The 22,862-nt window shown below is 46.4% G+C and overlaps 1 protein-coding gene across 1 annotated transcript in view; it reads right to left on the bottom strand.

Annotated features, from left to right (window-relative positions):
* Positions 1–1,649: 1,649 nt before the first annotated feature.
* The window catches only part of XYLT2 (xylosyltransferase 2), a 36,529-nt gene continuing 15,316 nt past the window's right edge, over positions 1,650–22,862 (bottom strand). Inside the window, exons 6-11 of the mRNA XM_029600612.1 lie at positions 17,586–17,802; positions 16,315–16,491; positions 15,956–16,215; positions 15,614–15,809; positions 7,445–7,778; positions 1,650–3,321 (exon numbers count right to left, since the gene is read on the bottom strand). Coding sequence (XP_029456472.1) covers positions 2,999–3,321; positions 7,445–7,778; positions 15,614–15,809; positions 15,956–16,215; positions 16,315–16,491; positions 17,586–17,802 — 1,507 coding nt within the window. The 3' untranslated portion in view covers positions 1,650–2,998. The remainder of the gene's footprint in view (positions 3,322–7,444; positions 7,779–15,613; positions 15,810–15,955; positions 16,216–16,314; positions 16,492–17,585; positions 17,803–22,862) is intronic.

Below are 22,862 nucleotides of genomic sequence, written 5' to 3'. Positions count from 1 at the left end.
AAGAGCATTTTGGTTTGCAATAAACATACTGTCTGGAACAATCTGTGTAAGTGTCATTGGTAATCCACACAAATCTGCTGACTTTTTTAGGGGGTCAATACTTTTTCAAGCCACTATATATATATTTTTTGTAATAGTTTTTATCTGCAATCAACTCTTCTGTATTACGTGGCTTTATTTTCTGTTCTGCCATCCTTTTGCTTAGCGATTGCTCAAATAAACTTGTTAAGTACTGGAACCACAGTATACCGACTCAAGAGTGTGCATGTGTGTGCTGGGCAAGCCCTAAAGACAAATGCTGTGGGGGTATGCAGGTAAGCCCCTCTGTAGATCCCATATCTGATCCGATTAGTGAGTTTGTTTATTTTGGGTAAGCTCCCAGGTAAATCCTATTTATTTATTTAAAAACTTTTTTATACCGGCATTCGTAGGACACATCATGTCGGTTTACAAATAACTGAGAAGGAAAGGAAATTACAATGAACTATTGTGTGCAATCTGAACCCAGAACAGGTGATCATTCCAGTTGTGGTATGTGCTAAGCAAAACTTATTTGGTGACCTTGACCTGAGGTACCCAAAAACAAGAGAGAAGGTTCGGAGAAATTGAGTCAGTAGATCACAAAAAACAACAAAAAAACAAAAAATAAACCACCCACAAACTGGAGAAGTCTGCTCAGAAATGAAACCAAAGAGAAATGGTAAAATCAGTCAACAACTTAATCTCCTTTCCCTCACAAGACTAACATGGACTGGATCTTTCAAAGTTTTATTCCAGAAGAATGACACAAAAAAGTAATGTTCTCCCAAAATTCCAGAGCTAGGCAAGGGATAAAATAAACCAACATCACCAACTAGAACAGGCAGAGGGTCCTCCCCACCTCCATGTGAATTTTGCAGAAAGATAAGAAAGGTCTGTCTTTTATTTTAACAATAATCTCTTGTACTTTCACTCAAGTTTTACTTCTTCCCTTGATCAGCTACAAGATGAAGGAAAGGAGTAAATGCTGTATTGGAGTACCCAAATTTAAATTTCAAAAGCCCAAAACAGTAGCTACGAAAAATAATGGTTCAAACTGACTAGTGCTGAAGTCCAGATTTTGGTACTGACAAAATGAATTACAGGCAGCAAAAAGCCTCAGAAACGAGATGTTCATAAGATTTAAGGTAAAAGAACTAGATTTAGAAAAAAAGGCTTCTCATTTTGAAAGCAAGAGAAAGTGCCCTAGTAAATACAGCTGGCAGGTCCATAGACTGACAAAGTCGCCGACTAGTAAATTCAGAGTAAGGGGGAGACAGAAAGCATTAGGAAGAGACTCAGAAAAGAACAGAAGAAATAGCGTTAAGACTGATATTAGTAATGCACTTATCCTAAAACTATTTTGACTCCAGTTCAACCTCTTTAAGGAGAGCTCACATACTCAAACTTATCTAGATAAGTGAAAGTACAGGGATTAGTCGTAAACTAGATTACCTGGCTCCCAGTCAGGAAGGCAGCAGTTCCCCATTTCCTTCTGAAGGAGTGGAACATGCCAATGCCATAGCTTTGCTGCAGCAGCATAAAACGAATATTCTTTTTCATATGAAGCTGGTCCAGCCTGGTCCTTCCAGCAAGCTAAAACAATAAGCTCTCTCGACTTAGTAGCAAAGTCCCCGTTAAGTAGTCTTTAATTGTACATATTTCAAAAATGAGATTTGCACCTCCTACCTACTCCTCTCAGGTTTTTCATCTTAACTTGGTTATTGCACATAGGAATTTCACACTGTTATTGCATCTCTTTCTAACAAAAGCCAAAAAGGTACAGTGGTACTTTCAAATATTACTCTGAAGGACATTTTGGGACATGTATGGAGGACCATGCCATGAGGCCACACTGAAATGTACCGGACATGATGCATATTTCAAGACAAAGCAAAAAAAAAGGTTTTTTTTTAAAAACCAAAACTGAGGAGCTGCCCATCCAAAACGGAGGTCATCCAGACATTAGACATGCAAAGCATGGTAAGGTGAAGGCAGCACATGACCTATGAGCGGGCTACGATTCCTAGCCAAGAACGTGCTTTACTGGGTCCAATCTCTATAGCGTTCTAGGACAGAAGGGGTACCGCTGCTGCATGGTCACAGACAAAAAAAAAAAAAACACACACGCTAACATATGACACAATTAGAGACCTCCATTCAAAGGGAACACTGGCACCGAGGCAATCTTCACAGAAGTTCCCTCTAGGTCAAGGTTTATAGTGCAAAAGGACTGTGCTTCCTTTCAGGATTCTATAACCCCCCCCCCCCCCCCTCCCAACAATACTGTCAATGCAACAAGAGAGACAACCCCATCCCCTTTAGTAAACAAAGAACCTGTCATTACACATGCTAGTCAGTTATAAAAAAATTTAACAGTAAATTAGACAGTATTACAGTGGACATTACCATCCCCTTCCCAGACACAGGTGATGCCGTGACTATTGCACTTAGTTTAAAGAAAGGAAGGGGAATTAAAACATGAGTGGCTTGAGTTAAGCAAAAATGCTGCAGCCTATGGCCATGTAACACACGAGATCCTAAGAATCTCCCATTGCCTTTGGCATCGTCCCATTATGGCATCCTGGAAGTGTCCGGAATGTGGGGGGGGGGGGGGGGGGAATCAGAGGCACGGCCCTCATGCCTATGCCACATATACATGGCTAGTGCTGTGAGAACCCGAGTCTGTAACACACTATGTGATAAATACACTTGTTCCTTCCAGTTATGGCAAACCCCAAGACCAACCAATTACAGGCACTTTTGCAGTTTCCTCAGCCGATCAAGGTCCACTTCAGCTTCCCATCTTGGAAGCCACTGTAGCCCCCTTACTGTGGGAGTAATCCACAAATGAAATGCCAGAGATTCCTGGGCCTGTTCCAATCAATAAGGTGCAAGTTTTCAGGATGCTCTGTCTGGAAGTTTCTCGCCTCCTCAACAGGTGACAGTACCTCAAGAACAGCTGTGCACAGACGCTCTGCTACCTGAGCCTTCCACTAGGCTTCACGGCTCCAAGTTCTGACTTGGGATCAGGAGACAGAGAGCTCCAGTTGGTTTTACTGCAGATTGGCAGCAGGGAACAGGCCGAGGGAGTAGTAATGCACACGTCAGAGACTGACCAGAAGCTGCTCACGCTACTGTCCGTCCAGTCCTCCAGGGCTTGGCCCAGCAGCCGCATGTTACGGAGGGCAGCCCGTTCCACCTCATCTCTCTGTGGTAGGTTTAAAATGCCCTCCAGGCCCTGGAAGCTCTGCTCCATGTACTCATTACGGGGAGGTCCAGCGTGCAGCCAGCTGCTGTCTCCTGCACCAATGCAAAAAAGGAAAAAAAAGAATCAGTGATGCCACGCAGACATGCATTTATATCACCCCCCAGTGCTTCCCCACCTTTGGGAAGGGGAGAGGGGGCAGAGATCCAGATTCCACTCCTTTAATATGCTAACTCTCCCTTGGGGAATCTCCTGCTGGAAGAGCCAGGAAATGGGCTGCTGGTTTAGTTTTGAAGATATACATTTTATCCTTTATTTACAATACATTTGGCTATATATTTTGCAGTTTTATTTTGACTCAGATGTATTCTAATTTGTTGATCAATCATTGTTTATCATATTGTACTTTGTGTGCGTTAGCACCATCTCATTCTGAGCATCGTAATGGAAAGGCGGGCGAGAAAAACTGAACTTCCAGTTCTCTCCCATCTGTTCCAGTGGAGTACACCACCTACTCCTGGCTCCTCAGGCCAATCATGACTAGGGATGCTAAAGAGGCAATGTCCCCAGCTCGTCGGAGATTAGAGGGGGTAGGCGTGGAGCAACCCGTGTCATTACAAACCACCACCACCACCACCACCTTCTGACTGGCTGAGTGCTCACTTATGCTGGGGTTCAGGAGGGAACCATAGTATGTGCTTCTCAGCCAGAGGACTGTCGCTGCAATGGCTTGGCTAGATGAGAGAAGGTTAAAAAAGGAAACAAAAGGGAACCCCCAAACCCATACATAAACATTCATGGTGCCATAGCCTCAGCAGCAGCCAGTTCCAACTGTGATGGAAGCTAAAAAAAAAAAAAAAAGCTGGAGGAAATTGGGGGCGGGGGAGGGGGGTGTTCAAAGGTTTAGTTGTACCCTCCCAAGCTGCCCCTCCCCCTCCTTGCACCGAAGGGTGAGGAAGTGGTCACATGAACCAGTTTCCCTGTACGTACCCGGATCAGTCCAGACAGTGGGTTGAGCCTCCTGTCCAGCAGATGGAGACAGAGAAAAACTGAAAGGGTATCTCATATCAGGATAGAGCCCACCCTGCATCCCTTCAATATTTCTGTCTCCAGCAGATACAGGCAGCTGAACCTGCGGTTCCCTTTCTTTCTCAGTTTGTTTCTCCCTGTGAAGTTTTCTCCTCATATTTTTACAGGATCAAGCAAGTATTACTTATAATTCTATAATTTAAAAAAAAAAAAAAAAAAAAATAGATTACTTACACAAAGTGTGTCAGAATTCAAAATTTCTGCTCTAAGGGAGACAGCACTGTCTCCTCACTCTTATGGGATCCTAGGGGGCCTTGCCCCTTGATTATTTAGCCTAGGATTCCCTTCCCGGTGACCGGCTTTGTCTGTTTGGGGCGATACTGGTGGTCCAGTCACTCCCCCTCCTTGGCTGCTCTGACCCTTGAGACGCTCAATACCTCGGGTCTGTTAGCAGGGAAATTTCATTCCCCTGCAATTGTTAAAAAAAAAAAAAAAAAAAAAACCACCAAAAAACAAAAAAACCCACAAATCCGACGGAAAGACACGCTTAGGGACGGATTTTAAGAGCCCTGCTCGCGTAAATCCGCCCGGATTTACGCGAGCAGAGCCCTGCGCGCCGGTGCGCCTATGTTCAATAGGCGCACCGGTGCGCCTATGTTCAATAGGCGCACCGGTGCGCGCAGAGCCCCATGACTCGCGTAAGTCCCGGGGTTTTCCGAGGGGGGCGTGCCGGGGCCTTTCGGGGGGCGGGGCCGCGCCCTCTGGAACCGCCCCCGGGTTGCGTCTAGGCGCACCAGCGGCCCGCTGGCGCGCGGTGATTTACTTCTCCCTCTGGGAGGCGTAAATCCCCCAACAAAGGTAAAGGGGGGGGGTGGGTTAGGTAGAGGAAGGGAGGGGAAGGTGAGGGGAGGGCGTTAGCGAATTCCCTCCGAGGCCGCTCCGATTTCTGTGAAATCCTGTGAAATCCTGTGAAATCCAGGCCTCGTTTCTGTGAAATCCTGTGAAATCCAGGCCTCGTTTCTGTGAAATCCAGGCCTCGTTTTTCCCTCCGAGGCCGCTCCGATTTCGGAGCGGCCTCGGAGGGAACGGAGGCAGGCTGCACGGGTCGGCGCGCGCCGGCTACACAAAATCGGTAGCCTTGCGCGCGCCGATCCAGGATTTTAGCAGCTACGCGCGTATCTACTAAAATCCCGCGTACTTTTGTTGGCGCCTGGAGCGCCAACAAAAGTACGCCAACACGCAGTTTTTGAAAATCTACCCCTTAATTTCTCCCTGCTCTGAGTACAGGGGAGGCAGTGTTGCAGGGTTCATTCGCCTGCTCCCATTTGCCTTTGCAGCCCAGCTCATGCTGCGTTCTGCTTACTGCCTAGCCTGCGGGGAGCCTGTTTTGCGGCTCTCCCGCAATGGGCTGTGCTCAGAGTGCTTGCAGGGCGGGGAGAGTCCCTCCACAGCAGTGGCGAGGTCGCGCCCCGGGGTTGGGCTTCTAAGTGCATGGCTAGGCCGTTCCCTTCACAAAAAACCGCGGGAACGGTGGACATTTTGGGGGCAGCTTTAACATTGGATTTGAGGCTGGAGGACGGAGGAGAGCCTGATTTAACCATTTCACCTCCGGATTTAAGCCCCATAAACTACCCGGAGGGGGTTCCTGACTCTACCCCCCTTGACAACCCCCCTCTCTGTGAAATCCAGGCCTCGTTTTTCCACTGAATTTGTGCTTTTAATGCATAAATCCTATCTGGCCAGCCTGCAGGGCTGACTCTTAAGACCGTTTTCCTCATCTCTATTTGTTCCGCCAGGAGGGTGTCTGAGCTCCAAGCGTTGTCTTGTAGGGAACCCTTTCTCCGTTTTTCTGATTCAGTGGTCTCCCTCAAGACGGTACCATCATTCTTGCCGAAGGTTGTGTCTTCGTTTCACATCACTCAGTCTGTGGAACTCCCTTTTTCTTCTGAGGATATTGCGAACACGCCTGATGGCGCCTTGATGTAAAAAGAGTATTACTGCAATATTTACAGGTTACAAACTAGTTTCGAGTCTCTGATCATCTCTTTGTCTTATGGAGTGGCCCAAATAAAGGAAACAAGGCTTCAAAGGCTACGATTGCTCGCTGGCTAAAGGAGGCGATTGCGTCGGTGTACATCTGTCGGGGCCGGACGGTTCCGGAGGGCTTAAAGGACCACTCTTTGCGTTCAACAAGCTACTTCTTGGGCGGAGAGTCAGTCGGTCTCTCCACAGGAAATCTGCAGAGCAGCTACTTGGAAGTCTCTGCATACTTTTGCTCGTCATTATCGCCTCGATGTGCCAGTTTGCTCCTTCGGAAGGCAGGTGCTTCAAGCGGGACTGCCTTGTTCCCACCCTATTTAGGGAAGCTTTGGTACATCCCACTGTGTGAACTGATCCAGGTACGTACAGGGAAAGGAAAATTGGTTTCGTTCCTGTAGTACCATGGATCAGTCCAGATTCCCGCCGTGTATTTTTTGATACGTCCACTTGAAGTTTTCTTTACAGCATTTTGGATCTATTTGCTTCCTATCAGAAGAAAGAAAGAAAGAAAGAAAGAAAGAAAGAAGTGTGTATATATATATATATATATATATATATATATATATATATACACATACATACATATACACACACACATATTTACAGTGTTTTGAATTGTTCAAATTACCAGTTACTTGTTGCTTGCTTGATCTTATGCTAGTTATCTTTATATTTCTCTACTTTGGTAATGTTTATACTGATATAGGATACCCTTTCAGTTTTTCTCTGCCTCCATCTGCTGGACAGGAGGCCCAACCCACTGTCTGGACTGATCCTTGGTACTACAAGAAAGAAAATTAGCAGGTAACAACCAATTTTCCTGTCTTCTGAGCAAAAAACTCATGGGGAGTTTATTCTGAGAAGACAGGTGGGGGGAATGTGTGTGTGTATATATATATATATATATATATATATATTTTTTTTTTTTATTTTTTTTTTAGATTAGTTTGGATGATGATTTTGGGATGGTGGGGGACTCTGGTTTTAATTGTACCACTCAAGTTTTATGGACATGTAATCAAGGTTTAATAAAATAAATGAAAGGCTCAAAGGAAAAGATGGGAATGAAAGAAAAGATCCAGATTCAGACCCAGAAATGCATCTGAACTCACCAATCATGACAATCCCTTCAGCACCTGCCTTCTTTACCTTTCCTGAGTGGCTTCTTCTTGTGGAAGTTCAGTGGTACCACAAGGAACTGCGTCTCCCCCAGGGGCTCCCAGAACTGCAGCACCCGGACCGTCCAGGCCCCAGGTCGCAGGGGCCGATTCAGAGGCGGCTTATACTGCGTAAATTCTGCCTCAGAGTCCACACTAATGTCATAGGATGTGGCAATGACATATGTGGGATCGATCCACACCACAGTGACTGTCAGATTAGGGCCTCGGGCCCATTTCTGCATTGCGAGTGGCTCATCAAAAGGCCCAAGCAGCCCACCAAAGTTCCGGAAGATCCTCTCTTTCGGATCCCACGCCGTGCCCACCTGCAAAAGAAAACCAATGCTCCCAATTCAGAGGGAGTCAGAAGAGGGTGGGGGCAATGCTTATTTAAAAATATTTATATTTCACATATTTTGAAGTACATTGCTAAATGGATTACAAATTGTAAACATAAAACAATAGTTATAATAAAATTACAGCAATATAATGAAATATAAAACAAATGATAAAACCTTATAATAAAATTAAAAACAACTATGAAAAAGCTGCCTGAAATAGTAAAGCCTTCAACTATTTGCAAAGGAAGTCCAGCAAAGAACTCCAATGAGAAGGGCCTGAAACAAAAAGCTTGATTTGGGGTTTTATGTAGACATGCCCTCTTAATAAAGGGCACGTCCAGTAAAAACTTCCCTTGAGAATGCAAGACGTGATGGTCGATAAACTTTTAATGAAGAGGAAAGGTAACTTGGACCCTCCTGTTTTACAGTTTAAAAAATAGTTAATTTAAACTCAATATGCTATTTAACAGGCAGCCAGTGAAGCTCTTTTAGGATCAGTGTAACATGGTCCCTTGGATGGCTACTAACAATTAGACGTGCTGCAGAATTTTGTACCATCTGCAAATCACAGAGAGGAATTTGAAAGACCTACACACCAAATTCCAATAATTTACAACCTTAAGAACATATGTTAGTACAATGATATGAAAATTTGATCTAATATTTCAAATGGTGTAATAAATGTATAATATCCAGATCCAAGGACTTAAGATACATGAGTTTTAAAATTAAGCTGTTAAACTGGAAGCCCAAGTTACAAACTGAATCTTTAAGATGTATCTGAGAACCTAAAAATGAAATTGAGTACAGTACATATGTAAGAAAATTAACATTTTGTGAAAAGCAAATTGCCTCCGTCTTCTCCAAATTTAGCAAAAACTGGTTTATGACATCCATGAGTGAATTAACGTGAGAATATCTGCTCTCTCACTCGATGCCAAGCTGGCCACACGACTTTCATGCCACATCTCTGCTTAGACAGGAGTGTGTTTCAGGAAGAGAAGTAATGGAGAAATTACTTACCTTAGTGTAGACAGATGGACTCAGGACCAATGGGTTATGTGCTCCCCTGCTAGCAGATGGAGACGGAGTCAGGTTTCAAAGCTGACGACACCCTAGATATACCCCTGCAGTGACCTCAGCCATTCAGTATTCTTTCAAAAGCCATTGTGGACATACTATTGAATAACTTGAATAAAGCTGAATAATTTAAATAAGAACTTGCTTAAAAATTTGATTAAAACTGGTGACTGTAACTGTACTCAACCAAACACAAGCGATGAATCTCAGCAATATTATAGATGCCCAGATCTAGGGATAGGATGACCCATAACCTCTTTGGAATTGAGATTCATGTGCAATTGCTTGGAACTGTTCATGGGCAGTCGTGGGCGGGATGCTGAGTCCATCTGTCTACACTAAGAAAAACAATTATCAGGTAAGTAATTTCTCCATTTCCTAGCGTGTAGCCAGATGGACTCAGGACCAATGGGATGTACAAAAGCTACTCCCGAATGGGGCGGGAGGCTACCCATGGTCTGGTTAGCACCGCCCTCACAAAGGCTGCGTCTTCTGGGGCTTGGATGTCCAGGCGACAGAACCTGGAGAAGGTGTGCAAGGAAGACAACGTCGCTGTTCGGCAGATGTCAACAGGAGACAGTAGCTTAGCTTTTGCCCAGGATACTGCCTGGGCCCTAGTGGAATGAGCTTTAACCTGAAGGGGTAAAAGCTTCCCTGCCTCTGTATAAGCTCCCGTGATCACTTCCTTGATCCAGCGAGCTATGGTAGCTCCCTAAGCTGCTTCGCCTTGTTTCCTTCCATCATGAAGAACAAATAAGTGGTCCGTCTTGCGCACTGGTTCTGTATGTTCTAAATACCATGCGCTAACAGCCTACTGATGTTTAAGTGGCATAGGAGTCCTTGCGTCTACCTAGGGATGGTAAGGAAATGGACTGGTTCAGGTGAAACTCCGAGACTACCTTTGGCAAGAAGGAAGGGACTGTGCAAAGCTGCAATGTTCCTGGAGTCAACCGGAGGAACGGCTTATGCCTGTAGTTCACAGAGATGCGACGAGCCAAGCATATCGCCACCAAGAGTACAGACTTCAGCGTTAACAGGCTTAGAGACAGAGCGTGCAGAGGCCGAAAGGAAGGCCCTGCTAAGAAGTCCAATACTAGATTGATGTTCCATAGGGGGACCGGCCACTTTAAGGATGATCGTAAGTGTTTAACTCCTTTTAGGAAATGGGCCAAGTCTGGATGTGTTGACAGGTGGGCTCCGTTTACCTCGCCTCTGAAACAAGAAAGAGCCATCACCTGGACCCTCAAGGAGTTGAGGGACAGTCCTTTGTTCAGGCCTTCCTATAAATTCCAGAATCATGGAAATCTTGATCGATCGAGGAGAGCACCCACCTTCCTCACACCAGGCCTCAAATATTCTCCAGATCTGCACATACGCCAAGGATGTCGAGAATTTCCACATGCGGAGCAAGGTGACAATTACTGCCGCCGAATATCCATGCTTCGTCAGGCGAGCCCTCTCAAGGGCCAGACCGTAAGACAAAACAGAGTTGGGTCCTCGTGAAGGATCGGACCTTGTTGAAGAAGGTCCCTGTGTGGAGGGAGGTATGGGGGTTCTCCACCAGAAGCCTCCACTTGTCTGCATACCATGGGCATCTGGGTCAATCCAGGGCCACCAGAAGGACTAATCCTCTGTGGCACTCGATCTTGCGAATGATCTGGCCCAGCAGAGGCAACGGAGGGAAGGCATACAGTAAGTTCTCCTCTAGCCAGGTCTGGACTAGGGTGTCGATCCCTTGGGAGTGCTGATCTATTATGCAACTGAAGAATCAGGGAACCTTTGCGTTGTGGGATGCGGCCAAAAGGTCGATGAATGGGCAGCCCCAGCAATCTACCAGGAGCTGGAAGGCTCTGGGCAACAACACCCATTCTCCTGGATCCAGACTTTTCCTGCTGAGAAAGTCTGCTTTGATATTGTCTTTTCCCACGATGTGGGAGGCAGAGATCCTTTGTAGATTTAACTCCGCCCATTCCATAAGAGGGTCTATTTCCAGAGACACTTGGTGGCTTTTGGTGCCTCCCTGGTGGTTGATGTAGGCTACCATTGTTGCATTGTCCGACATCACGCGGACCGCCTGGCCCTGGAGTCTGTGGCTGAATTACAGGCACACTAATCTCACAGCTCAGGCTTCCAGGCGGTTTATGTTCCAGAGTGCACTTTCCTTGGTCCAGTGCCCCTGGGTTGTCCATTCCTGGCAGTGAGCTCCCACCCTCGGAGACTCGTATCTGTCGTGAGGACTAGCCAGTTCGATGGGGACAGACTTACACCCTTGCTTAGGTGAACTTCCTGTAGCCACCACTGGAGCCGAGGACATACTTCCATTGTAGCTGGAGGCAAATCGAGTAGTCTTGCAACAGTGGGTTCTAACGTGACAGCAGGGAACGACGGAATAGCCGCATGTGTGTCCTTGCCCACGGCACTACCTCTAGAGTTGAAGCCATCAGGCCAAGGCCCTGGAGATAGGTGTTTGAAATGACGAGTTTCTGTAGGGCCAAAAGTGCTGGGAGCTCCTAGCTCAATCCCTCATGGGCGAGGATCGCAGGGGGGCGCACCAGGGTATATAGGTGGTGCCTTTTCAGTTTCTCTCTGACTCCATCTGCTGGACGGGAGGCATAACCCAGCAGTCTGGACTGATCCTGGAACGTACAGGGAAAGGGCATCTTTGTGAGGTTTGCCTTAGAGGTCGCGTCCGCTGACCAATTTTGAAGCCATAACTGTCTTCTGGACGCCACTACCGAGGCTACTCCTCTGGCCAAGGTACACCCTAGGTCAGAGCTTGCATCCACTAGGAAGGCCACAGCGGGCTCCATCGCCTCTCTGGAATGTGCCCCCAAGCTACTGCCTCTCTCTTGATAGAACAATTTATGTAACCCAAAAGTTAGCTGAAAAAAAGAATCAATCACAAAAATAAAGATTCAGCTATACAGAAAGGAACTCAATGGAAGGAAATATCTCGCAACCGTCATATATTGCCGCAGTGTATTTTATGGCTTATATTGTCAAGCCGTGAAACACTGGGCTTGTCTAATCATAGATTGCATAGAATATGAAATATACTCCTGAACAAGGCTGTATTACAAGTGCAGTCAATGTGAAAGGTAAATCTACTAATGCTTGCACTTATCTTATTCCACCAGTAAATAGATAGTATATTCCATCCTGAAGTGCATCCTCCAACACAGCAGTGTTTCGGAGTGTGTAACTCCTTCTTGAGGGAACTCCAGGCAGCGACATACTGGCTTAATAGTTCTGTATGGAAATGGAAAAGAGTTCTTGAAAAATGCCATGCAGCTAACGAATCACAATTGACTCCAGACTGAAAAGGTAAAACTTACTAGGGGGCTGAATGCAATCAGTCAATCTGCTGGTAATCGCGTCTGTTAAAACCACTAAAACAATAATAGTGCAGGAAAAATTACTACAGATAAAAAAAACATTTTGTTTCTTGTTCACAAGAGTGCGAAGCTATTACCTGGTGGATGGAAGTACTTACGTGCACGATCAGAGTGCAGCCTTCCATTGAGTTCCCTTCTGTATAGCTGAATCTATCTCTCTCGAAGCAGACACGAGCAAGCCACCAGGGCACAATAGGAAGCGATCTGCAGCATCACTGCTGTCATGTGAAAGGCTTGCTTAAGGGTGGACTCCAGCCACCTATCATGTGCATCCTTCAAGGCTGCTCCTCCCTCTACTGGGATAGTAGTTCCCTTCGAAATGGCACAGACCAGGGCAATGCAGGCATTCTTTGGCCTCTGGGACCAGAGGGTACAGAGCCTCCAATGCCCAGCCTCGTTTAAAAGCTGGCTTCCAGGGCGTCCCATTCTAGGTCAGTTAACTCCTGGATGGCTTCCAGCATTGGGAAATAGCAAGAGGCTTTTATAGAGACACCAGGATGGTGTTCTGCTTTGGCTCCGACAAAGGGTCCGTGCCGGGAACTCCCAGAGTCTTCAGGGGCTGGGAAACCTGTGCAGACAATTCATCTCTGTGGAAAAACCTAACATGGTCTGGTATAGTTCTAAGTCTGCAGGGATTTCCCCGTCCTCCAATGAGCCTGCATCTCCTTCGTCATCCGTGGTGTCTGGGTCCCTGTCAGGGATACCCTTGGCGAGGCATGCCTCAGGACATGCTAATAGGGCTAGGAGGATAAGGCCTTCCCAGCTAGGGCTCAGTCTGGGCAGGGGCAGCAGCTGACTGCGCCTGAACAAAGGCTTGAAGGCCCTGAAAGAATTCCAACCAATAGAAGGCCGACAGGTCCATGCTTTGGCCAGGAAGTACTGGGGTAGGCGCAGCTGAACTACCCTCTCCCGAGGAGGACGCAGACCCAGGATACTACCAGATAAAGTTATGGCTGATCCTACCTCCGACTGAGAGGGGCCGGGCTTGGAGAGGTTCTGAGAGTCCAGCCCTCCCTGGGCCTCTTCAAAGTACTGACACAGGAAGGATTCAAGGTCAGACTGTGCAGCCCTAATATGGCAAACAGCACAAAGAGTGTCGCTTGTGCTTCTTTGCTGCCAGAGTCATAGTTTAGTGCAGCTTGTGCGTTCTGCCGGCTACAGCTTGAACTTGAGCGCACACAAATTTGTCCCGATGTGCGTAAGTATAAGCGTCCAGTTGTGTGCTAATGTATGCATGTACTTACACGCATAGGTATGCGCACACTTTTGTGTGCAGTAGGACCGGCCTCTGCCACATGGAGTGCCTCATCGAGCCTGAAGTGGGACCTAGCCCATCAGAGGGCCACTCAATCCGCTCAGAAACTCCCTTCCCATGCCCTAATGGGATCGGAAATGTCGTCAGTATGGCATGTCGAGCAAGAGACCAAAAGGAAAGATTTACCGGAGCCCTTCCATGTCTCTAAATTGGCGCAGTTCTTCTTTTACTTACCTGGACTCAGCACTTACCGGTTAAGTACAGAGACGGTCTCCAGCTGCGGGAGGAGAGGGCATAGGCTGTCACCACCACACTCTGCTTCCTGCATCCACTGCCTTTCAGCTGCTTCAGCAGCAAAGTCCATGCCGGGAACCGGCTACTGGACCAAAGCACACCTCTGAGGGATCTCGGAAATCGCCTCAGGAATTCTCAAATGAGGAAAGGACCATTAGGTATCACTGCAGGAGAGCACGGCTCGATCTTCCTCCAATTTAAAGGTAAAATTCAAAAGGTCAAATTTCCTCTTCTAAAAAGTACAGTGTTCCTGATAGGGAAGGCACAATCCACATCTGCTAGGAGACAGATACTGAATGGCTGAGGTCACTGCAGGGGTATATCTAGACTGACATCAGTTTTGAAACCAGACTCCGTCTCCATCTGCTAGCAGGGGAGCACATAACCCATTGGTCTTGAGTCCATCTGGCTACACTCAAGAAAAAGGTTCATACTAATTTGAGAGCAGAAACAGAAATGGAGAATGGGGCATCATGTTACATCCTTCACTACACTAGATATAGCTGCGCTCTCTACAGTTGTGTCATTAACCGACACTTGCAACCGCCTCTCTTAAAACAGGTATACTTTCTCCACTGATGGCCACCTCCCCTCCCTAGGACAATAGGGGAGGTGGCCATCTGTGCTACTGGGAACATCCGATACCAGATGTGCCCATCCTGTACTGGGCACCATGTACCTTTTGCAGTTCTTTCGACAGTTTCCCCGTCCTATTCTGGGATCTCCGGCAAGCTGGAGGGTAAGGGTCTCTCTACTAGTCAGCAGGTCCGCTAAGGTCTCTGCACAACGGGCCCTAAATCTGCCCAGCACCCTCTGCCATCAATGCACCCAATTCAGAGACAGAATCAGAAATCATCATCAGATTGTCTTCTGGTAGCTCAGCCTCATACTGATGCATTAGCAAATCTCCACTGCACTATTAGGCAAGTACTCAGTGTGAGCTAGGGCTCACTAGTGTTGCTATTTCAGATGGTAAATATAATATAGAAGTATAATTATATTCCTTTATTATATTAGAGATGTTTAGAAATTTCTAGCTGTAGCAGGCCGAGTTGCTAAAGCCTAACCAGCCCCCCTTCTCTTCCCCCTTCTTGCTGAGAAACACAACACAGTATAATACTTTGTGCCAAGGCCGGCACAAGGAAAGGAATGTGGAAGGATGACTCTCCCCCCACATTCCTCCTCCTAACTGATTTTTAACAAAAAGATTCTCATAGCTGAACTAAACTAACCAGAGAAATAAGACTCTCTCATAGCATTGAAAATAACAAAGAAAAATAGCCATTTAAGAACAGCACCTAGGCAGATATGAAAAAGACACCGAAACAATAGATTAACTTTGAAAGTTGAAGAAACCTGGCATTAGAATACGTTGGTTAAGCAAAAAGAACGTTGAGATGCATGAGAAAATGCCTGAGAAAGAGGTAACACTGAAATGAAGGCATTGGATAGGCTGAGGATCCTGAGATGGGGAGGAGTAAAAGGATAAGCGAATGTACAATAGTAAGTTGTTTTTGCTTTGTGGGCGTGCCTGCTTATGACACCCGTACTTGCAAGTTCGTAAAATAAAGAACAGAAATTGTTTCACCAACTCTGTGTGTTCACTATATAATTTTCTAGGGCGGTGCAGTACCGCTTCTAACAACACTAATAACAGTCAGATTCAGGATATGCCTCAGAGGTGAAGCTGCTTATCAGAACAGAAGGAACTCCATAATGCAAAATGTTACATGTGGGATGAGGATGATAGGCACACACTATGAGAGCTGAATAAAAATAGATCCAAATTATCTCACCTCCAGGCTTTGTAACCGACTGGATTGCCCGACATGACCAGACAACTTCAGTGCTCGTTGTGGCATCATCCATATCTCAAGTGTCTCCATCTGCCCTGTCACCATCTTCGGAACGTCCTGCATCACGAGGTAACCTTGGAAACGGTCATCATAGAAATAGAGATGCACACTGGTCAAGAAGCTTGCAGCGTCAAACCTATGGACACGACCAGGAAAAGACATAAGAGGAACCATGTATATGTCTCAAAACTCAGTCTTGGGGAAATGACTTGTGCCCTCATTTCCCCCCCCAAGATGATTTTGAAATTATTCCCCTCCTCCTTGCCATCCCAGCCTACTCACCTACAATCCTTCTCAGCCTTGGGCCCGAGGGATGCCACTTTCCGTAACGCGAGCCTGGAGAAGGAGGTATATATTGTCATGGTGACATCAGTAAGCCCATTCACCCCATCCACATGATCATACACATTCTCCCAATATGCCTTTAGGGCAGGGGTGCCCGGTGGGTAGTCGCCATAAAGGTGAGAGTCCAGAATGTCCAGCACTTCCTGGTTCACCGTTGACTCAAACTTCCGGGCAAAGAAAGTAGGCCGTGACAGTTGCTGCAAGACAACATGAAACCAAAAGGAAAATAAGAAAGTAGAGGGTTGTAGATGGGAGGCAGAAGAGGGTCAAAGAATAAACTGGTGGTTCTTCTTTACCTGCAAGCGCAGAAAGTCCTGAGGCTTGAAGTCATTGGGTGAGCAGCCGCACCAGTCCACGATGTGCTTATACTGACATTTGCAGCCCAGCTTGCGATTCCAGTTGGTCACTCGTAAGTTGTTGTCCACGAGGGTGTCACAGGCACGGCTGTTCTCCAGGACTGTGTGAAAAAAGGACTGGAGAAAACAAGTGCGATGGAAAGCCATGAGGTAAAGAAAAGGGCAATGCCACCTTCCATCCCATCCCCTTCTTGCAGCACCCTCCATAAAAGGGAAAGGATATTAAGGGAACATCTTCCACAAATTCTGCTCCACATGATGTGCACCCATCAGAACACCCTCTGTCTTGGTCCATAATCCCCTAAGCAACAAGGGAAATGACAAAGCCATCTGGCCAGTGCAAACTATAGCAACATTCCTGCAGCTAACAGGAGGTCATGCTAGATTGCTACTCTCCCAGTTAATGCAGAAAGAAGTGGCTATTCAAAGAGTCCATAAGCATGTATTCCCTCTGTATATATATCGAGAGAGCGAGAGAACTGAAATAGCACTACTACTTCGAATCCTTAAAATATCAAGTTGACAAGTGCTTGTTTCTACTGTGCATCATCTTGTTTATTTCTCTCTTTCCTTTCTTGTCCCAATATATTTGATTGTTTTTGGTTTGCACCTATTATGGTTAAGCCCTATATTTTAAATCTACTTTCTTGAGTTCACGCTTCAGTCAGATTTAGGATATGCCTCAGAAGTGAAGCTGCTTATCAGAACAGAAGGAACTCCATAATGCAAAATGTTACTTGTGGGATGCTGTACTCAAAACTTTAGCTATATCAATGTGATGCCTGTATAGAGTTCTGATTAAAAACAGCACAGACCCCTTCATTTGCTTATATACTTAACAGTGGGTGCCATAAATCAGGAGGAACTTTCAAGAACCACACACTAAACTCTTTGTAGGATCAAAGAAAACGCAGAAAAAGAGGCAATTATTTTAACTGGCAACTGAATTATCTGAACCCGTTTTCAAGCCAGCCGGGCTTTCAGAATATCCTCAATGAATATGCAGAAGATTATATTTGCACATACAATGGAAGCAGTGTATGCAGATCTCTCTCATGCATATGCATTGTGAAATTTCTGAAAAATTGAAACCTGACTCACTGGGTGCTTGTCAAGGTCTGGATTGAGAACTCCTGATCTAAACATATTTCCTACTGCAAATGATGTGAGAAATCTTTTTCCCCCGACCTCATATGCCCCAGGCAATGCACCTCAGCAGGAAGAAGCGTGTATGTATAGAACTGTCGCAGTTGTGCCACCATCTCATCCTGTGTGTAAATCACATAGGCCACGAAGGTGCGTGTCAGGGAGAACCAATCGGAGCCACCGTCCACCATGATTCCCTCTGGGATCTTCCGCTCCCCCAGACGCCACATGTGAGTGTCACACTCATGAAAGAGGCGGTCCAGTCCTTGCTTCTTAATGAACCTGTAGAAAAAATGCAGGAGGAAGAAGAAGCAGGAGAAAGTGTATAACTAGAGTCTGGGAGCCAAAGGGGACATTTCTCGGCAGTTACTGTATTGGTGTTAAGTGTTTGCTTTCTGCAAGGATAGTAGAAATACATTTTATTAAATCTGCTGGGTCTTTTAATCTCTGCTAATTGCACGAGCGACTGTGGAAAACATACGGCTTGAGCCTTATAAAGCTTCATATGCTATATACTGCAAAGTCACTGATCAGAGCACAATCAAAGGATTTTGTGGCATGAAACAGCTTTTGACTTTCAAAGGAAAACTGGTTCTTACCTGCTAATTTTCATTCCTGTTGTACCACAGATCAGTCCAGACTCCTGGGTTTTGCCTCCCTTCCAGCAGATGGAGACAGAGAAAATTTCACAGGCACCGCCTTGTAACCCGGTGTGCCACCAAGCAGAGAAAAACGTAAGAATCAAAAACTTTGAACGTGTGAACTCCCACCCCCAATCCCCAGAATGAGCAGAGGATGAGAAACAAAAACCAATTAACTTTGTAGAAGAAGTCTGCAGAACCTTATGCCATAGATCAGAAAAGTTAGGGGAAAAAAAAAAACCCAACAATCAAGCAGGCTCTCCTTAGCTACTCCCTCACCCAAAAAGGCTCAACCTCTGCAGTGGGTAGGCGTCTGGACTGATCTGTAGTACTACAGGAACGAAAATTAGCAGGTAAGATCCAAATTTTCCTTTCCCTGTACATACCCAAGCTTCCCTAAACGAAGTGGGACTGCGAGAATCCCGCTCGAAGGACACATTCGCCAAAATTGCAAACAGTCTGCGGCTTGGACATCCACACGGTTAGTATCTAGCAAATGCGTGTAAAGACTTCCAAGTAGCTGCCCTGCAAATCTCCCGAGGTTGAAATTCCGCTCATGAAGTCGCCTGCGAATGTGTAGAATGAGCCCTTAACCCCTTCGGGACTGGGCAACCTTGACAGATATAGGTAAACCCAATAGCCTCCTTCAACCAACGTGGTATCATAGCTTTTGACGCCTTCTACCCTTTCTTAGACCATACCATAATACAAAAAGATGATCAGACAAGCAGAAACTGTTTGTAACCTCCAAATAGTGCAATAGAGCTCTTCTGACATCCAGGCGTCTCAAATCCCTAGAATAAGGAGAATTGAGCTCCAGATCCAAAAAGGCTGGAAGTGCCACAGATTGACTGATATGAAAAGACAATACTATTTTTGGTAGAAAGGATGGGACCGTTCGCAAAGAGATTCCAGAATCAGAGATTCTCAGGAACTGTTCCCTATAGGACAATGCTTGAAACTCTTCAATACGTCACCTTTATACTAGTCTCTCGTGTCAACCAATATTGATCATCACCACGGACTATTCCAATAATTCTTTAAATACGGCAGTCTCCATATGCTTGCCTTCACATCCGCCGATTTGCATCCACACCGTTTAATTACTGGACAGGTGCAGATGACTAGACGAAAGCCACCACGACAGGCTGGAACGAGCCAAGCCGTAAAGAGGAAGGGGGAGATGAAACTTGTTCGGAGGTTGGACTCCACCAGGACAAGAGCGACTGCTGCAGAGGTCTCATATGTGCAAACTCCCAGGGAACGAATTCCAAAGAGGACGCCATAAGGCCAAGGACTTATAAGTAATTGTCTGGGACCTCAGGAGACTCTTGATCTGGGACTGCAACTTGAGAATGCACTCCTCCAGGAGAAAAACCTTCCCCGTTCAGGTATCAAAGTGTGCTCCTAGTAAAAGCAGAGACTGAGAGGGAAGATGACGACTCTTGGGAAAGTTTATCACCCAACTGAGTGACTGCAAACATCACACAAATCCCTTGACTTCGCCCGAATCAGCCAATCTTCCAGATAGGGGTGTACTAGAACCCCCTCTCTCCGGAGCACTGCCAACAAACTACCATAACCTTGGTGAAAGTTCATGGAGCTGTCGCCAGACCGAACGGCAGGGCGCAAAACTGAAAGTGCTCCCCCAGGATCATGAACCGGAGAAACTTCTGGTGTTTGGGACGGATCCTGATGGGTAAGCAAGCCTCCGTCAAATCCAGAGAAGCAAGAAACTCCCCTGTGCGAACTGCAGCTATGACGGATTGCAAGTTTCCATTCGAAAATGCGGCACCTTGAGAGCTTAGTTCACCTTCTTTAAATCCAGGATTGGACGAAAAGGTGCCTTCCTTTTTTGGAACCACAAAATAGATGGAGTAACGGCCCCGGCCCCTCTCGAGTGGGGGGACGGGGACTATGGCCCCTAAGAGACCCAGATTCTCGAGAGTGTGCCGCACCGCCCGCTGCCTGCTGGACCACAAGGGAAATGCAGGAAAAGACTTCTGAGCAGCCGAGCAAACTCTAAAGCGTAACCTCTCTTTAATCACGTCCAGGACCCACTGATCTGATGTAATCTTGGCCCACTTCTCGTAAAACAACATAAGACAACCCCTATCTGTGGGTCGGAGGAGTGGGCCGGCCTCACTTCATTGAGAAGGCTTGGTGCCACTGGAACCCTGATTGGGGAAATCCCAATTCAGCTTGTGAGTCTGAAAGGACTGGTTCCAAGGCTGAGACCTCTCCGAGGCCTGCCGTTGACCAGACGACTGCATTCTACCTTGCCTGAAGCGTCGCTGGGTCTGAAAACATGAGCCCTGAGGAAGAGAGACCCTGGACCCCCTAGGCTTATCCTCCGGCAACTTGTGAACCTTGTTTTCACCCAGGAGTTTAATCAGCTGCTCCAGATCTTCACCGAAGAGGAGCTTGCCCTTAAACGGTAAAGCTCCCAGTTGAACCTTGGAAGAGATTTCAACCAATATCGTAACCACAGGAGCCTGTGGGCCGAGACCGCAGAGACCATCGTCCTTGAGGAAGTTCGAAGAAGATCATAGGGACATCAGTGCCATAAGCAACCGCTGTTTCTAGATACTCCGCTCGCTGAGTCTCCAAGGGCGACAAATCTCGGATTTCCTGAAGCTGCTGTACCCATCTCAAGGAAGCCCGAAGCATGAAACTACTGCAGATGGCAGCCCGAATCCTAAAGCTGAAACCTAAAAATCCTCTTGAGGTGGACTTCCAGCTTCCTCTCCTGCAAATCCTTCAGGGCCGCAGACCCCACCACTGAGATGGTGGTCTTCTTAGTAACCGCCAAAACAGACGCATCCACCTTGGGAACCCGCATAAGCTCCAGGAGGTCCTCTGACAAGGGATACAGCTTATCCATGGCACGGCTGACCTTTAGCCCAGTCTCTGGAGTATCCCACTCCTGAACATCAGCTTTAACACTGACTTGTTAAAAGGGAAGGTCATAGTCAGGCCCCGCAAGCCCGCCATAACCGGGTCTCCCATGGCGGGGTCGAAGTCTACTAGAGGGGTTGGAATATCCAGCTCCGCAAGGACAGCAGGGATTAAGGGACCCAACTCTTCTCTCCGAAAGAGATATAGCATTTTAGGGTCATCCCCATCCACAGAAGGGACCTCTGCCGCAAAAGCACAAACTGGCGAAAAAGGAGACACACAGTCCGTATCCAAATCCATTAGATCAGAATCGTCCTTCGATGGCCCCTCTTGGGCACTCCGGGCCTTTGCGGCTATGGTCCCCAAAATGGCTACCGTTCTAGCGCTCAGCAGGAACGGATCACCGGCCTCTTGCCATGCAACCTTCAGCGCCCCAGACCAGCGTGGTCACAACGGGACCGGCACTGTCCCTGCCGAAGTGCCTTCGCCGGCCAAGAGATACCGGAAGCAGTGTGAGTCCCAAGACAAGCGCGTTGCCTCGCGGCCACACAGGGAGCAACAGAGCTCCTTGGGCATGTCGGCTGTAAAAGACAGCAAACCACGCGGGAAGGAGCCGAACAAGGGAGGGAGGACCGTCAGCAAGGGAGAGAGAGAGAGAGAGAGAAGAGACCCCTGAGCCACCTTCCTGCACTGCCGGAGAGATGAAAAGTAAGGCAGAGAGAAAAAGAAACTTCCAATTTTTTTTTTTTTAAACAACTTTAAACACTGAAAAGCAAAGTCAAACAGATTATCTGGAGCCTTGACTCAGGTTCTCTCTCTCCTCTAGCCCGGACAGGGAGGGAACTGGACCACCAGCTATCCACCTCCAGTGTGGAGAAATTGGAGCAATTTGGGTCACCAACTCTGCTCGTCAGCCCTACTAGGAGGGATGGTCCCTCCAGGACCTGCCAATCCTCCTACGAGGGAAAATCTCCTCATTCTTCTTTCCTAATATTCTTTTTTTTTTTTTAAGAGGTTCAGAACTGCAGGTTTTGACCTCCATCTGCTGGAGACAGAGAAATACTGAGAGGTTGCAAGTGGTACACCGGGTTATATGGTAACAACAAGGGTGAAACACGATCCTTAACTTAACAAACATCAAACATCACTATAAGGACGTGAAAAAGCATAATCTGCTCATTTCGGACATTCAGTGCTGACTATTAAATTATGAACTTTTCGTTATGTTTTAAGGTTATTTCATTATTTTTTGCTTTAGAAGTACAACAGACTTGAGGCTGATTCAGCCCATTCTACGGAGGCGTTTGGAGTTAGTGTGGTGTCCTCCGTTGAAAATATTTGTGGAAATAATTATCTTTCGTGTCTTCAGAAATTCATATATACATGTGAGTATTTAGTCCAAGATATCATTAGTTGATGGTTATCGTTAATATATTAGGTGAAAAAAATCTTTATTCTTGTGTATGTCTCATTGGTCTTAAGGAATAGCTATTGATAATCTGTATTACAGGCAGTGTGGGTACCGACGAGTGAATGGAAGAGTCAATATATTGAAGAATTGAGTCCCTATGAAGGAGTAGTGGATCTGTTAAAATCGTGGTATTAATTCAACCCCTGAGGAAGCTTAAGTGCGAAACAGGGTCCTTGTCGGGATTGAGAATACACGGGACTGAGAATACAAAGGAGTGAAAATACACATGTATTGAAGATTTGAAGAATATCAATGATTGCTGAAGGATTACAAAGATTTATACTTTGGAAATTTTGATACTGTACATGTATATTAACCATGGATTATTGTCT

This window comes from Rhinatrema bivittatum, chromosome 4, assembly GCF_901001135.1.
Source record: "Rhinatrema bivittatum chromosome 4, aRhiBiv1.1, whole genome shotgun sequence".
In the NCBI taxonomy this organism is placed as follows: domain Eukaryota; kingdom Metazoa; phylum Chordata; class Amphibia; order Gymnophiona; family Rhinatrematidae; genus Rhinatrema; species Rhinatrema bivittatum.
This window is presented reverse-complemented; position numbering and strand designations above follow the sequence as displayed.